The sequence below is a fragment of the Bos grunniens genome, chromosome 5 (genome assembly GCF_055505025.1).
Source record: "Bos grunniens cultivar Pamir isolate PY7600 chromosome 5, Bosgru_T2T1.0, whole genome shotgun sequence".
Taxonomy (NCBI): domain Eukaryota; kingdom Metazoa; phylum Chordata; class Mammalia; order Artiodactyla; family Bovidae; genus Bos; species Bos grunniens.
This window is the reverse complement of record NC_141169.1, coordinates 28,216,058-28,232,064: the sequence shown is the minus strand read 5'-3', so window position 1 is coordinate 28,232,064 and position 16,007 is coordinate 28,216,058. Positions and strand designations below refer to the sequence as shown.

The window sequence follows — 16,007 nt, the reverse complement described above, 5'->3', positions numbered from 1 at the left end:
CAGAGGAGCCTGGTGGGCCGCAGTCCATGGGGTTTCGAAGAGTCAGACATGACTGAGCAACTTCACTTTCACTTTTCACTTTCATGCATTGGAGAAGGAAATGGCACCCACTCCAGTGTTCTTGCCTGGAGAATCCCAGGGACAGGGGAGCCTGGTGGGCTGCTGTCTATGGGGTCGCACAGAGTGGGACACGACTGAAGTGACTTAGCAGCAGCAGCAGCAGCTCTGGGATGGGCTTTCCTGATAGCTCAGTTGGTAAAGAATCTGCCTGCAACGCAGGAGACTTCGATTTGATTCCTGGGTCGGGAAAATCTGCAGGAGAAGGGATAGGCTACCCACTCCAGTATTCTTGGGCTTCCCTGGTGGCTCAGCTGCCTTCAATGTGGGAGACCTGGGTTCAATCCCTGGGTTGGGAAGATCCCCTGAAGAAGGGAAAGGCTACCCACTTCAGTGTTCTGGCCTGGGTCACAAAGAGTCAGACATGACTGAGCCACTTTCACTTTCACTGCTCTGGGATTAGAGGCCAAATTAGATGTACTTGAGGATCCTCTATTTCCCCAAAGTGGTTTCCATGTTTTTCTGCAGATGCTTCAGACCCAAGTACCCCCATGGGCTCCCAAGTGGTCCTAGAAGCTCCCTAGAAGAGGGAGGGAGGCTTTGGGCATGAGAGAAGCCTCCCTAAGCAGGCTGGGCCCTGGCCTTCTCAGGCCGGGTAGGGTCCTGACTCTGAATCAGCTACCCACCCCTCATCCCTCTAGGGCTCCTGAGATAGAAGGCTCCAGACACAGACTCTTGTCTCCAGGGGCCTGGTTACTCCAAAGGAGGCTTCAGGGGACTCAAGAGGGGGTGCCTTGTGCTTGAGGAGGGGAGAGGAATGGCCTCCCTAAGACTCTTTGAGCCCCAGATGGCTGTTAGCATAACTGACGGCATCTTGACGCTTACAGTTCCTCCTGTCCTTTCCCTGACCTGACCTAGGACAGTACTGTGTGGTAAATCACTCTTTGCCATCAGGGGCTTTGTGGTTAATAGATATTGCTTAATAATCATTAAGGCCAGGTGGCCCTATGCTCTGTTGATCCTCAAGCAGTGATGACAACCTTCCCTGAAATATTCTGGGGCCCACAAGACTAGTTACCCATTCATAAACCTTAGTATTGCATGTCCTGTTTCAAGCACCTACTCCTGAACCCCAAGTTAAATCTAACATTATCCCTGTGGCCACTTGGTGGTGTAGAGTGCAGTTGTGAAAGCTTCCGTATTGTCGGCCAGATCTTACCGTGTGAGTAAGTTACCCTGTAATAAACGGATCCATTGATGATGTGGAGCTGCTTGCCTTGTTTTTTTGGCTTCAAGATACCTTCTCAGTTAGGTGGGCATGTTTTGTTCCCTCCATCCCCCAACAGGCCCCCCAAGTATGTACTGATGTCAGTCATTAGGTCAGGGATCCTTTCCCTGTCTCTGCCCTCCCCATCCTGAGCCTCCCAAGGATGGATGCTCTGACCTGAGGACATTTCTGGGAAGGGTCGTTGCCCTCAGGAATTGTTCAGGTGGAAGCAGGTTACAGGCTTTCTCCCCAGCACCTAGGACACAGCTCTTTGCTGATGCCTGAAATGCCTTCTTTCCATCAGTCCCATCAGTGAAGCCACTGTAGCCACCTTGTCTTTCCCTTCCACACTGTGACCTTTTTCTAGGTTAAAATCAAGTCAACAACAATAATAGTAACATTTACTGGGTGCCTACTGTGTGTTGGAACCAAACTGAGCTCTACGTCCATTATCCCATTGAATTCTTATGATAACCATGATATAGTTTCTATTTTATGGACAAGGAAAGCGAGGAGCAGAGTGGTGGAGTAAAACTCCCGAGACACACAGACAGGCTGGGATGGGCGGGGATCCAGTCCCAGCATTTCTGATGTCACTGCGCTCTACTGCTCTGGTGGGGAGGAGCCTGGGTTAGGACTCAGGGATCTACTGTCAATATGCATTCTATCCTCTCTGTTTCTTGGCTTCCTCACCTCTGGATTAGGAGACTGAACTCAAACATTCTTGTGCTTGGCATTTCTTAGTCTAACTGTGACACTTCACACTGGCACCTTTTGCATTGTCTTGGCTTGGGTCCTGGAGCGCTGGCGAGGGAAAACTGGGGCTTGGGGAGGTAAGGGGTATAATGAGAGACTCTGGGAAATGGCAAGAGGCAGAGGCGGGTGGAGGTTGCAGGATGTCCGGGGGAGGGGATTCTCATTCTGCCCTGGAGTAAGCCCTGCAGGTGGATAGAACCTGCTCCCAGAGAACTCCATTTCCGAGGTCGTCCTCTGAGTGTGGGATAGGACACAGACTCAGTCAAGACCTAGAGAGCTCGGTGACATTTTTATTGAAGCAATTTGAGGGGATAGGCAGGCACCGGAAGCAGGAGAAGTGTTCTGTCTATGGTGGGAAACGCAGGCCTGGACTGTACTCAGCGTCTCTGGGGGCACCAAGATCAGCTCTAAGCAACCCCAAAAAAGGACTGTGGCTGCCGGGGATCTGGGTCAGACAGGAGGAAGCTTCTGAAGGAATGCCCCAGCCCAGATCTTGGCATATGGCAGCTGGAATGGATGCCTATGGGCCCTGGAGTGCTCTGGGATGAGAAGCAAGTGGGGTACCTTTGCGGGAACCTGTTTGGAGTCAGAGGGATGAACAGGCGAGCTGGGGACTCACAGGCTACTTCCCTGCTCCCGGTGCCTCTTGTGATTCAGTGCATGGGGGTCAGCAAAGCGGCGGGTCTTAGGCCTGGGGGCTGGGGGCCTTAGAGGGGAGGCAGAGGGGCAGGGGGCCCTTTAGCTCCTGTAACTCTTGCTGGACGAGGTCTTGGAGATGATGCGCATGCTGGAGCTGGTGCCACTCATGCCACGGCCGCTGGTGGAGCTGAAGCTACCGCCGCTGTTGCTGAAGCCGCTGCTGCCAAAGCCATAGCCGCCCCCGGTCATGCAGAGGCCGCCGCCCCCGCTGTAGCCCGAGCCCCCAGAGGAGGAGACCACGGCTGTGGAGAGAAGGCACAGGGCACACTGGCAGTCTTGTCCCTGGGTCTTGTGCCCAGGCGCCTCCCTCCCACAGGCTCCCCGGGGAGCCTCATGGTCCCCATCACCTGCTGCCTCAACGAACACAGGACATGGCAATTTTTATAGCTTGCCCAGCTGTGACCACAGATGTCTCTTCGACAGGCCTGAGAGGATGCCTTTACTATGATACCCCTACTTTTCAGTGGAAGAAACAGGTGCAAAGACACCAAGTGGCAGGCCCAAGGTCACACCTGCCGGAAAGCAGGGCTTGGGTCCCTGAGCCACGTTGGTCCCTCCTCTCTACCCGGGGCTTTCCCACTGGGTGAGACAAGAGGCCCCAGATATTGTGCAGGCATCACAGGTTCCCAGATGGGTGGGCCCGAAGGCTATCCAGGTGAACCTCCTCCAGACTGGAATCCCCTCTACTGCCTCCCTGAGAGGCGATCCTTTTGTTTCTGCTCAAATCCTTTCTGCAATGGGAAGCTCACTGTCTTGGAGTACAGCTCCCCACAGCTTGCTGAATGTTTGAAGATGCCTCTTCAACCTCCCCTCACAGTGTCTGATTCTCCAGGCAAGGCATCTCTGTTCCTTTAACTCACTAGTTTCTAGCTCTCTCTCATCCTCGTTTTCCAGCCTCCCCCGCAGGGCCGGACCCAAGGGGGCCCCAGGGAACTCTACATCCCATGCCCAGGACTCCACACTCTATGCACGCCGCTGGAGCCTGCTGAGTCCTTCTGCAGAATGAATCCCCCTGGCTTCCTTCCTGGGACCTGAGGGCAAACCTCTCTGCTTTCTGGTTCAGTTAATTTGCTTCAATTTTCAACACAGGTCTTTAGCTTTTTAATAGCCTCTTGTTTGAATTTCTGCCAGAAATAGCTGAGAAATCAGGTGTTTGGATGAGGGACCCATTGCTTTGTGAGTAGTCCTGTCCCATAACTGAGGTCCTCAGGGATTTGGGTGGAGTGGATTTATGACTCCACCATGAACCTCTCTTGACCCCACTGGGAGGAAGGGCCAAAGAAGAAAGGGGTCTCCACAGAGCCTCTCAGAGAATCTTAATGATATCCCTGCCCCTGCTCATTCACTATCTGTTCACCAAAAATGATGCTGTTAGCTTCTGTTTTGTCTCCCACTTTTCTGTCGTCCCAAGACATTTACTCACAGATATTCACGGGCCCGACACCTTCTCCGGTGAGTCTGTTGCAGGAGGGGAGAGAAAGACATGTTTCATTTGCTGAGAAGTTAGAGAACCCTGAGTTCTATGTATTTAAAGCTATCAGCACAGAGGGCTGGCTGTGCTCTCGGCACTGTGCTGAACAAGCCTTTGAATCATCCTGTTAGCTGTAGGAAGCTGATGCGACTCTGGGGGGGGACATTAGAAGAGAGATCAAATCCAAATATATGGCAAAATGGGGAGACAGACTGGTGCTCACTATGTTGGGAGGGACAGTCAGATGGGAGGCCTCTCTGGGCAAACAGAGCCCCTGGGCCTCGCTTTGTCCTGAGTGTGGCCTCCTTGATCACAGGGCCTGGGGAGAAACGACCCTGCCGCTGGCCTTCCAGGTAGTCATGGACCACCTCCTCCTGACACCTTCTATCCTGGCCCCTGCTCTGGGTCCCATCGGAGCTCTGGGAATGACTTCAGGATGCCTCGGGAGATCATCCGAGTTTTACGTCTGTTTCTATTCTGAGCATTTCTATTTGGGGCCTGACACCGTGGGGATCTTGGCCGCTGTAGCATAGCTACAGTGCTCTGGTGGCATCTATCTGAACCACGGCAGGAGGAGGAGCTTGCCCACCTGCACTCCTCGCCCTCCAGCAGCTTCCTGTAGGTGGCAATCTCGATGTCCAGGGCCAGCTTGACGTTCATCAGCTCCTGGTATTCACGCAACTGCCGCGCCATGTCCTGCTTGGCCTTCTGCAGGGCATCCTCCAGCTCGGCCAGCTTGTGCTTGGCATCCTTGAGGGCCAGCTCCCCACGCTGCTCAGCATCGGCGATGGCAGCCTGGAGCGTGGCACACTGCCAGGAGGACACAGGAGTTTATGAAATTGTCCGCAAGGAAGGATGGAAGATATGGGCTTTAGGTTAAAAATGTGGAAGAATTTCCTGAAATGGATTTCATGCAAAGGAGGTTGGAGTATCATCTTTAAAAATAAGATTAATCTGTGTTCTCCTTGGATACTTTGTGACTTAGAATGGAGAAATGGTTTTCAGGGTCCTGTTCAATATGAACTTCTCTGAATAAGTAAAAAGTGAATCAGTTTTGCCATGTATGCCTCCAGAAGACAGCATCTTTCCAAGAGGAACTGATGTTGGACAGATCTCAGAAAGAAGGTCCTGGCCTCCCTGGTAGGGGCAGAAGATTACAAGTTTATATTACTGGACAATCATTCATCTGGGGAGAACTCTCTGCATGGGCTGAGGCAGGGGAATGGATGAGATGGCCAATGGTTGCTCAGCCCTACCTGCTTCTTCACGTTTTCAATCTCAGAGCGCAGCCTCTGTATCACTCGGTTCAACTCAGAGATCTCCATCCTGGTGGAGCGGAGGTCTTCCCCGTGCTGGCCGGCAGACCGCTGCAGCTCCTCGTACTAGGGGTCAGGAGAAGGAGGAGAAGGGGTGGTGAGGCCAGAAGGTGGTGGCTTCCCAGGGCCCAACAGGGCCTCTGAGGCGACGCTTAGAGGCACCTCCCTTTGCACGAGCTGTCTCCATCAAATCCATCGCACTGTCTCTTGGCCCTGCCCCTCACTCTCCATACCCAAAGTCTCCACTCCACAGGTGGACCTTCCTATACCCCAGCTTTGGTCCTTCGTCTTCATATTCAGGTGCCTCACCTCCACAAACTCAGCATCATTCGGGGGTGCTTGTCACTTTCTAATTTTAAAGCTCACTCATATTTGTTTTTCCTGGCACCAGGTCTTGTGTTCCCAGGGACTCCTCAGCTCTAATCTGGAAAATGTCATTGGGTAAGCCCTAACCAGCCTTTGCTCAGCCTCTCAGCCCCAGCTATTTCTACCTCTCATCTCCGGATGCAGGAAGCTAAACCTACCTCTTGCTCCACCCTCCCTCTCTTGTGCCTACTGGGACTAGTGGCGGGTACTGTCCAGCTGTCCCTTGCCTCTCCTCTACAAGGCATCAGAGGGGTGTTCATCCTCCTCGGGGCAGGACTGACCACCTTTTGCCTCTGTCTGGCTGTTCCCCCAGGTCCTGACGATGCATCCTGAGGAGTGCTCTGACAGAGTGAGCCCCAAGGTGAATTCAGATCTCTCCAAGTCCATCAGACTGGTAGGACAAGGCTTTTATCAAATCTGCCTTTGAAATCTCAGTTCTCTGAGACTGTTTCATGAAATTGACCTTGACACCTCACCTTGATCTGGTACCAGGACTCAGCCTCGGCCCGGCTGCGGTTGGCGATGTCCTCGTATTGGGCCTTGACCTCAGAGATGATGCTGTCCAGGTCTAGCTTGCGGTTGTTGTCCATGGACAAGACCACGGAAGTCTCAGAGATCTGGGCGTGAAGCTGAGCCAGCTCCTGCAAGGAGGTCCACATGGGAAAGCTGAAGCTGGGTGTGTTTGCCTGCTTGTGTGTGTGTACCTGCATGTGTGCTGGGTGTGCATGTGTGCACTTGTGCGTGTGTGCTGTGAAACTGTGCCCAGCACCCCAGAACAGACCCTGGCACTGAGGGCCTCCCTTGCACCACAGGACAGAACAGTCTATTGAAGACTGAAAGGGCTGGGGGGACAGTAGGCCGGTCACTGGGATAACACCTGTTCCCTATCTGCACAGAAGGAGCAGTAGCTCAGGTAGCTGTAGCCAAGATTCTCCAGAAGTCACTCCCACTGTCAAGGGCATGCACCTTGTTATAACCTGTCAGTTCTGCGATGTCTCATGTTCTGAGAAAATGCAACCTTTCATTCCAAATAAAGTAATTATCTTGGGAAAGAAAGCTGAGTCAGAAAGAGCCGGAAAGCTGGGCTGTCCCAGCCCCATTTCCTAACCTTGCTCCTCCCTGCTCCCCGGGGAAGGGAAACGGAAACCACCTGGAAACAGCAGAAAGACCTGAAAAATTCAAGCCTAGGATCTGCCAAGCAGGTTAGGTGGCACCTCTGAGCCTCAGAGAGACTACTGCCTCCTATGATTTCTGTGAGCGTTAAATGCATTCATGTTTGTTTGTATGGGGCTTCCCTGGTGACGCGGATGGTAAAGAATCCTCCTGAAAGGCAGGAGACCTGGGTTCGATCCCTGGGTCGGGAACATCCTCTGAAGAAGGGAATGGCTACCCACTCCAGTATTCTTGCCTGGAGAATTCCATGGACAGAGGAGCCTGGTGGGCTATGGCTATGGAGTCGCAAAGAGTCAGACACGACAGAACAACTAACACTTGTATAAGATGGGTTTTGAAGCAGAAAATCCACAAGTAATTTGTTAATGATGACTTTACAGAATCATCTAAAACAGTGGGTCCCAAAATGTGATCCTCAGACTAACAGTATCACCTACTGAATCAGAATTGGTGTTCTCACAAGATTTTTAGGAGATTCTAATGAGCTGTAAAATTTAAGCATCACTGATCCAAAGCCCAAATCTTTAAGAACAATATCAATTGTTAATTAATTGTTAATTCCTTTCTTTATTAACAATTGGTTCATGCATTTCCTGATTCAAGAAGTTATTCTTTTGTTGCTGTTAGGTTGTAATTTGCGTTTCCAAAATCGTTTTTCCTGATAGCTGACCTAGCTAGGGGAGTCTCAGCCCACAGGATTGCTGTTCAGCACTGGGGGCCAACATCACCCTGGTTTTCAGCATTGAAGTGAATAAGCAAAGAAAATGATGGGGTCTTTTTTTGCCCCCAAGTGGGTGGTCATTGAAGTCACCTGAAGACCCAGAGCCCATGTTCCTGCTCCTGGAACATGACCAGATTGTGTTGGGCATCACACACATGCAATCCCATGAGTGGATTACCTGTTGTTACCAGGCCTACCTGCGATGCACACTGCACCCTGCATCCCTACCTCCACATCACTAACCTCATCTCAGCTGCTCCCCACTCATTCATTCTACACTGCTCACATGGGCCTCCTTCTGGCTTTTCTGGATCCTCAGTTCCTTCAGGTTATCACCCACCATCTGCCTGCCCCTGCTCCCTGTTGTCTATTTCTCCATCACCCCTGAAATGGGGTAGTTATTTGCTTCTCTCCATGCTACCCATCTCCTGGAAGCTCCAAGAACTTAGGGCCTTGATTGCGTTTGCCCAGCGCTGTATCTTGCAGCCTTGAGCTCTGTGTTGGGCTTATAGAAGCACCCAGCAAAACGCCTCTTCAGGGGAGCCAGTTCAATATTTTGTGTGCTTCTAGAAGCACCTGAGGGTTCACTAGTTGCCACTTGATCTGCATAATTACATCATCCTGCAGTTGCCATAGGAAAAGTAACAGGTAAATCTGAACTGGGCTGGGTGAGCTGGGTTGCTCAGATCATTCTATGGAAACTGCAAGTAATTTGCTGACAGGCAGCTCTTTTGTCTGACCAACAGAACATTCTTGAATTTCTCACCTTATCTGATCACCAGCTGCCCTGGGAAAACTCACATTCTCCCTTGGTAGGGGAAGCAACATCTACTCCATCAATTCCAACTCAGGCATGGGGTGAGGAGCAGAGGGGTGACCAGGGAAGGGGCCAGCAGCCTCTGTGCTCAGCCGCCACCCCCAGCCTCCAGCCCTTTGGAGGGGAGCCCCCGGCCATGCTTACCGCTTCATAGAAAGACCTCAGGAAGTTAATCTCGTCCATTAAGGCTTCCACCTTGGCCTCCAGTTCCACTTTGTTCATGTAGGCAGCATCCACGTCCTGGGCACAGAACATGCAGTCACTCTAGTCCCACCCTTCTTGGGTTAGCCAGCCCCTCTGTCTGTGAGTTAGGTTGGAGGCCTTCAGCTCCTGGGGACAAGAGCATTTCTCTCTCCCAGGCTATGGATAGAGTGGAACTTACAGGGGGATCCAAATTGCATGTGGACCAGGTTCCTGGGGATCGCCCATCTGCTCATCAGCTGGTGCTACGTGGAGAAACCTCTCATGTCACCTCCATGCAGTGAGGACAGCCTGAATCATCCTGGGCCCTTGGGCCTCTGCTGCCTGTGGCCTCACCTTCTCCCTGAGGCTTCCTTCCTCTCTGCACTCTGTCCCTGCCTCCCCTTCCCACATTGCTGCTCCCGCTCTTCCTCCCTCTCCGGATTAGCTTCAGGGCTGGATCTCCCCCTCCTTCTGCCCATCCACACTGAGCAGAAAGGTTCACAGTTTTTGGAGCTGGTCCCCATCCTATGCCCATTTTTGAGCCTGACTTGAGGTCTCACAGACTCAGCTCAGCACAGGGCCCGTTTTGCTTCTCCTTTGCCTGCATAAGATCCATGTTGGAGAGGGGACTGGTGTTAAGATTTATAGCTCGGACTTGGGTGTCCTGGATCCTGACTCGCTTCTGATTATCTGGGTAACCTGGGGCAACTTATTTAACCTCCATGCACCTGACTTTTCTCACTTCTAAAGTAAAACGTGCTTCCAGGATTGGTTATGCAAATTAAATAAAGCCTCATATACAGGGCCGCAGACTTATGTGGCAGCCGTCACTCCTGGGAGGGGTTCCCTGGGCCCGGAGTCAGATCAGAGCACCCCTGTCTCCTCACCTTCTTGAGCACCACAAACTCGTTCTCAGCTGCTGTGCGCCTGTTGATTTCCTCTTCGTACCTGTGGGGAGAGGGAAGTGGGTGGATGTTCAGAGCGGGGCTTCTAGGAGTGAGGTCCAGCGTGGGGATGTAGGTGGGAAATCAGAGCAGACTTGGAAAGCATGCTGCTGAAGTGTTGCTCTCCTATTACACATGTTACCCAACCCCCAATCCATCGCACAACCAGCCCTGTCCAAACAAAACCCACACTTAAAACAACACAAAACAGAACTGCCCCTCATTCTTTCTGAGGTCTTTCTCATAGCTGTATTCTCAGAGGTCCCATGAAGGGGCGCGATGCTTCCTTTTACCCCATGGTCTCGCCTAAGCCAAGAGGAGGGACAGAGATCGGTAGGGGGGGGCAGTCTGGGCCAGGCCGGCGCCTGCACCCCATGGTGCCCTCATGTTGCCTCACCGTTCCATTCTCAGCTGCTGACCTGCTGCCTGGGAAGCAGAGTCTTTAGGCTAATAAGAGACCTCCCTTTTATCCCCTCCACCAAGTTTTCTCATATTCAATTTGCCCCTGAGTAGCAACCCCACTCTCCCTAGCCCCGCCCCCCGCCACTGATCTCTGGGAAGGAAGTCTCAAGTCTGCTCTAGGTAACATTCCCCACCCTACCTCTTAAGCATCAGCCAATCCCACCTTCTCAGAGGCTTGGGATGGCTGGGCTGTGGAAGGGGCTTCATCCCTTCTCCCTACTGGCTGAATAACCCAGGGCAGGTCCCTTAACATCTCAGAGGCTCTTTCCCATCCACGAGTCAGCTTGTTGTTAGCTCTATACAAACCCACAGGACGGATACCACCAGACTCTCCCCCACTTTTCTATTGCACCTTTTGTCTACAGAATCTTCAGTCCTGTGCCTTCTTCCAAGTTCTCTGGGAAAATGAATCTGATTTTCCTTGTTGTTTCCCAAAACTGTCTTTTCATTAAACATGGTCATCTTTGCTTCACCCAACTCCACGCAATTGTCTTTCTCTGTTTCCCAGCTCACGGTCCCTCTGGCCAGAGGGCAAGCCTCAGGTGGTCCTGCACAGGCCTCTTAGACACCTACCACAGGAACGCTGCTGTCCTCTAACCAGCAGCACACTCTCCAGCAGATCCCCCATATCCCTCCAGTGTGCATCTTCTCTTCGCACCCTTGAGTTTTTTGTCTCTTCCTCCTGGAAGCCTTCTTGGATTGAAATACTGTTATCCCATATTTGCATGATATTATAAATTATCTGTCAGCACTTGCTTCTCTTGTCTATGTTTGCATCACTACATACATTGTACTTAGTCGTCAATATAATAAAAATAGCTAACACATGTTAACAGCTTACTATGTACCAGGCACTAGATACCCTATTGAGTACTTTACAAGCAAGTGTTGCTTTAATATTCTCAGTCTCCCTGTGAGGTGGGTACTATTAATATCCCCTTTAACAGACAAAAGAACTAGGACTTAGAGAGTTTCGCTTTCTTTAGATATTGAGTCAGTAAATGATTAAGCCAAGATTGTAAATCTGAGGATTTTGCTAGTGGTCTGGTGGCTAAGATTCTACACTCCCAGTGTGGAGGGATCCGGGTTCAATCCCTGGCTGGGGAACTAGATCCCACATGCCTCAACTAAGACCTGATGTAGCCAAATAAATAAATATTTTTAAAAATCTTAAAGAAAACTGATTGTCAACCTGACTAGGTTCTCTAGCACTGTTTAGCAGAACTTTCGCCTCGATAGAAATGCTCTATACTTGCCTGTATTATGGGACCCATTAGTCATTTGTGGTGACTGAGCATTTGAAATGTGGCTAGTGTCCTCGAGGGCCTGAATTTTAAATTGAATTTAATTTTAATTTAAATTGTCTCATGTGGCTTGTGGTTAACATGTTAGAGCAACACTAAAATCTGGGCTCTCATGACCTTATACAAATGGTAACAAAAACTGATTTGTTTGGCCCAAGAACAAACATTAAAACCAAATTAAAACCGTAGAAATAAGAAATTATTTGTATCTTTAGATGTGAGCATACCATTATGTTTAGCAGAGTGTGTGTGTGGTTCCAGGGAAAAGGCAGTTGTCACACCTCCTTGTTCTTCACACCCCAGCCTTGGCCAGGGCTGGGGTGGATACATGAACGTTGTGTAAGTCAGCAATCAGATTGAGGTGAACAAATGTGAGCATGAGGTTCTATGGGTTCAGCTCCTCACTAATGCGTTGCTACTTCGGTAACCTTGGATGGGTCAGTTGCTATCTCTGAGCCTCACTTTCCTCATTTCCAGAGTTTGCAGGGTTATATGAATCATGCTCTGTGTGCCCATATGAGTTATCATTTCTAAGCCCAGATCCTCCCCCAAACCTCAACATTCTTTTTTTTTGCATGCATGTGTGGCATGCAAGATCTTAGTTTCCCAATCAGGGATCGAACCCCTGCCCCCTGCATTGGGAGCATGTACACAGAGTGGGACACGACTGAAGTGACTTGGCAGCAGCAACAGTCTTAACCACTGGACCCGTAGGGAAGTCCCTAAGAGTCCCAGTTCTTTTCCTGGGTCCACCTCTGTGTCCTGAGTGTGTGCCCTATTCCCCATTGGCTTGGGCACTTCAGGAGAGCCCAGGGCCTCCCCTGGAGCCTCAGGGCTGAGCTACCACTCACTTGTTCTTGAAGTCCTCCACCACATCCTGCATGCTCTTCAGCTCCACCTCCAGCCTCGAGCGCTCTCCCCCCAGGCTGTCCAGCTGCCGCCTCAGGTTGTTGATGTAGCCTTCAAACATGGGCTCGAGGTTGGCTCTGGTTGCTTTATGCTCCTGCAGGAGGCTCCATTTGGTCTCCAGGACCTTGTTCTGCTGCTCCAGGAACCGCACCTGCCGCCACCAGAGGTGAGAACCCATGAGCATGTCTTTATAGCCATTGCCTCGCAGAGGGCTCTGGGATACAGGACCCCCGACAGTGTAGCGGGGAGCCCTGCAAGATCTCAGAGTCCAGGTGGCAGGCTCCTCCTCCTTGTTCTCAGGCTGGCAGGAGCCTGGGATGTATTTAGCCAAGCCCATGTTGGTGCGATGGGGCTGGGAGACTGGCTAGTGGCTGGGTTTGGAGGTGAGAGTAGGCAGGAGGGCCAGAGGGCCAGGAAACCATCTGAATACATCACACCATGCTGACGTGTGATAACTGAAGAAAAGAACACTCTACCATGTTACTGAGTGAGATCTTTGGTTCCCAGTAAATGGGCAAGAGGTTCCTGGCAGAAAATTCACCCATTTGCTTTCAACATGATTTCTCTAGATCTAGAATCTGGACTCAGTTGCCACCACAATCCAGGAATGCTGGAGTAGATCACTCTGGAGTCACCTTAGGGGGACCTGGATACAGTTTCAGCCATGTCCCTCATGAGCCGTGTGGCCTTGCACAAGCCTCTTCTTGTCTCTATTCTCTCAGACCTCAGGTTCCTGTGGTCCTGTGCTACTAATCTGGTTTTCCTGAATTGCACTCAGCTGCTCCTCAGGCTGGGAGACAGCCTCGGGAACATGTAAAACCTTTTTCTCTAAACCAGTCCTTCTGTTGGGAGCAGCTGGAGTGACACACAGCCTCAGAGAATGAAGGAACAGAGACTCCAAGGCTTTGGAATTGGCAGTGTGCCTACAGAGGGTCTTTAACAAATGCGTCCCACTCCTGCTTTCTCTTCCCTCCTCCTGGCTCCAAGTCCTCCCTAGACACATGCCCTCATTCCCCAAGACCCCTCCAGATGAATTGTGGAAAAGCAGGGCCCACATCCTTCCCCTCAGAATGGGGTTTCTGGAAATCTCCCATCTGTTGGAACAAACATCACATCAAGTGGAGGACATGAGTGATAAAAGCTTCAGCAGTCCCTGTGGTTAGGTTTATCCATTCAAAGGTCTGAGTCCATATGATGAGGCATTTCATAGCCTGTTAGACCTGCAAGAGGACCTTGGAGTCCATCTGTTCAACCCAACTGAGACCTAAGAAGTTGGGGATTCTCCCAGCAGGAGAGCTGACGGTAGGAGCTGGTTGCCCCTCAGTTTAGCACTCTATCTTTCAGAATCCAGGATTGGAGCCTGAATGATCTAGATTCTTGAGCTGGTTCTTCCCAGATGAAAGCAATTAGCTCCAGTGTGAACTGGCAGTAGTGCACACCAGAACTGGGGAAACCCCTAGGGTTCCAGGCCAACAGCAGGGGAGACTCAGGGCTGAAGTCACAGCTTTACTCTCACCAAAAGGAAAGTCTGAAACCCTGAGTGCCTCCCTTGCCAATCAAATCAATAGTGAGGCTGCCACAGGACTTGCCCCTGTTGACTGGCAGGGAAAAGTGACCTCAGCCTGTGAGCTGAACTTGTAACCTTCCATTTCTTGATCCTCTGCTCTCTGAACCAATCCCTTCTGCTGTCTAATTTTAAGCCATGTTCATGGCTATCCATCAAGAGAGCAATACAATACACTGTTGGTGGGAATGCAAACTAGTACAGCCACTATGGAGAACAGTGTGGAGAGTCCTTAAAAAACTGGAAATAGAACTGCCTTATGACCCAGCAATCCCACTGCTGGGCATACACACTGAGGAAACCAGAATTGAAAGAGACACGTGTACCCCAATGTTCATCGCAGCACTGTTTATAATAGCCAGGACATGGAAGCAACCTAGATGTCCATCAGCAGATGAATGGATAAGAAAGCTGTGGTACATATACACAATGGAGTATTACTCAGCCATTAAAAAGAATACATTTGAATCAGTTCTAATGAGGTGGATGAAACTGGAGCCTATTATACAGAGTGAAGTAAGCCAGAAAGAAAAACACCAATACAGTATACTAATGCATATATATGGAATTTAGAAAGATGGTAACGATAACCCTGTATGTGAAACAGCAAAAGAGACACAGATGTATAGAACAGTCTTTTGGACTCTGTGGGAGAGGGAGTGGGGGGATGATTTGGGAGAATGGCATTAAAACATGTATAATATCATATTAAAAAAATAATATGAGTGTAAAAAAAAAAAGAGAGAGTAATATTCTCGCAGTGGGTCAGACAGCTCTGGTGCCCCAAAATGGACATTTTTCTCATCTCAACAAGGTAGGAAACCGCTTCCTCCACACCCCTGGCCCCCAGGACCTCAGAGAAGAACAGAAAGCTGAGATACTCCTGGGTGCCACATGCTTTCCTGGCGGGAACCCCATCGCCCTCTCACCTTGTCGATGAAGGAGGCGAACTTGTTGTTAAGGGTCTTGATCTGCTCCTTCTCCTCCTTCCGTACCCGCTGGAGGGATGGATCGATCTCCAGGTGAAGGGGGGTGAGGAGGCTCTGGTTGACGGTGACCTCATGGATACCTCCAGCGCCAGACATCATCCCACCTCCAAATCCACAGCCACTGCCAACTCCTCCCACTCTGTACCCTATGCCCCCAAGACCCAACCCATAGCCAGCACCCCCAAAGCCGGTCCGGTTGGAGCGGTAGCCACTGCTGATGGAGATTCTCTTGTTACCCCCAAAGCTGTGGAGGCTCCTGGTTCCAAATCCACCTCCAAAGCCACCCCCGAAGCTCTTCCCACTCTGGATCATGGAGATGGAACTGAAGCTGGGCCTGCAGCCTGGGAGGAGGTTGGCTGAGGAAGCACTGAAGTTCCGAGAACCCCCTGACTTGATGGTGATAGAGGATCGTTGGGTCATGGTGGGAGCCGGTGTCAGCGGGTCAGAGGAGTGAAACCGTCACAGGGATGAACAGCCTTCCAAGTCTAGCTCTGTACAACTCTCCTTGACTTTTATCCCTTTTGAGAACTGGGTTTGGCCAGAGAAGATCAAAGACCACTCTGTTGAGTTCATCTCAATGGTATGTCTGGCCATGACCCATCTTCCTGCACTGCTCATCATCACAGGGAACACCCCACCCAGGGCAGGACCAGGCCTGGGAATTGGGACCTGGGGCAGGCCTGGTCCCAAGCCCCCCCACCCCCAATCATCCCACGTTCTCAGCCATATGCTGCAGATATTCCCATGGCTTTTCTTCTCCTCCCCTTTTCTTGAGTCTTGGACTCTGAAACCATACACTTGATTACGGTCTTCCCATCATGGTCACTTATGAGGGAAAAATTTTTTTATTGAGGATTTCATCTGTGCCAGACCACAGGCAGGTCAGTTATAAGCATTGTTATTTGATTCTCATTGTGAGGTTGGACAACAAGAATAATAATTGCCAATATTTATGGAGCAGCAATTATAAGTAGTGCTTTACACCTGTTTCTCACTTGAACTTCACACA

The 16,007-nt window shown here is 50.8% G+C and overlaps 1 protein-coding gene across 1 annotated transcript; it reads right to left on the bottom strand.

Annotated features, from left to right (window-relative positions):
• Positions 1–2,354: 2,354 nt before the first annotated feature.
• LOC147371550 (keratin, type II cytoskeletal 75-like) lies at positions 2,355–15,433 on the bottom strand. Its single transcript, XM_086403839.1, has 9 exons — positions 14,939–15,433; positions 12,388–12,596; positions 9,714–9,774; positions 8,788–8,883; positions 6,409–6,573; positions 5,507–5,632; positions 4,840–5,060; positions 4,203–4,237; positions 2,355–3,021 (listed from the first exon to the last, which is right to left on the bottom strand). Exons 1-9 carry the CDS (start codon positions 15,416–15,418, stop codon positions 2,819–2,821), a joined length of 1,596 nt encoding a protein of 531 aa, XP_086259965.1. The 5' UTR covers positions 15,419–15,433; the 3' UTR covers positions 2,355–2,818.
• Positions 15,434–16,007: the final 574 nt, after the last annotated feature.

Bases quoted from the DNA above. Each gene is read 5' to 3' on its own strand.
- LOC147371550 (XM_086403839.1), bottom strand. From the start codon at position 15,418: ATGACCCAACGATCCTCTATCACCATCAAGTCAGGGGGTTCTCGGAAC. The intron at 8,884-9,713 runs GTGAGGAGACAG...TTCTGTGCCCAG, and splicing joins AGTTTGTGGTGCTCAAGAAG to GACGTGGATGCTGCCTACAT. The intron at 6,574-8,787 runs GTAAGCATGGCC...ACCTCCTTGCAG, and splicing joins TGAGGTCTTTCTATGAAGCG to GAGCTGGCTCAGCTTCACGC.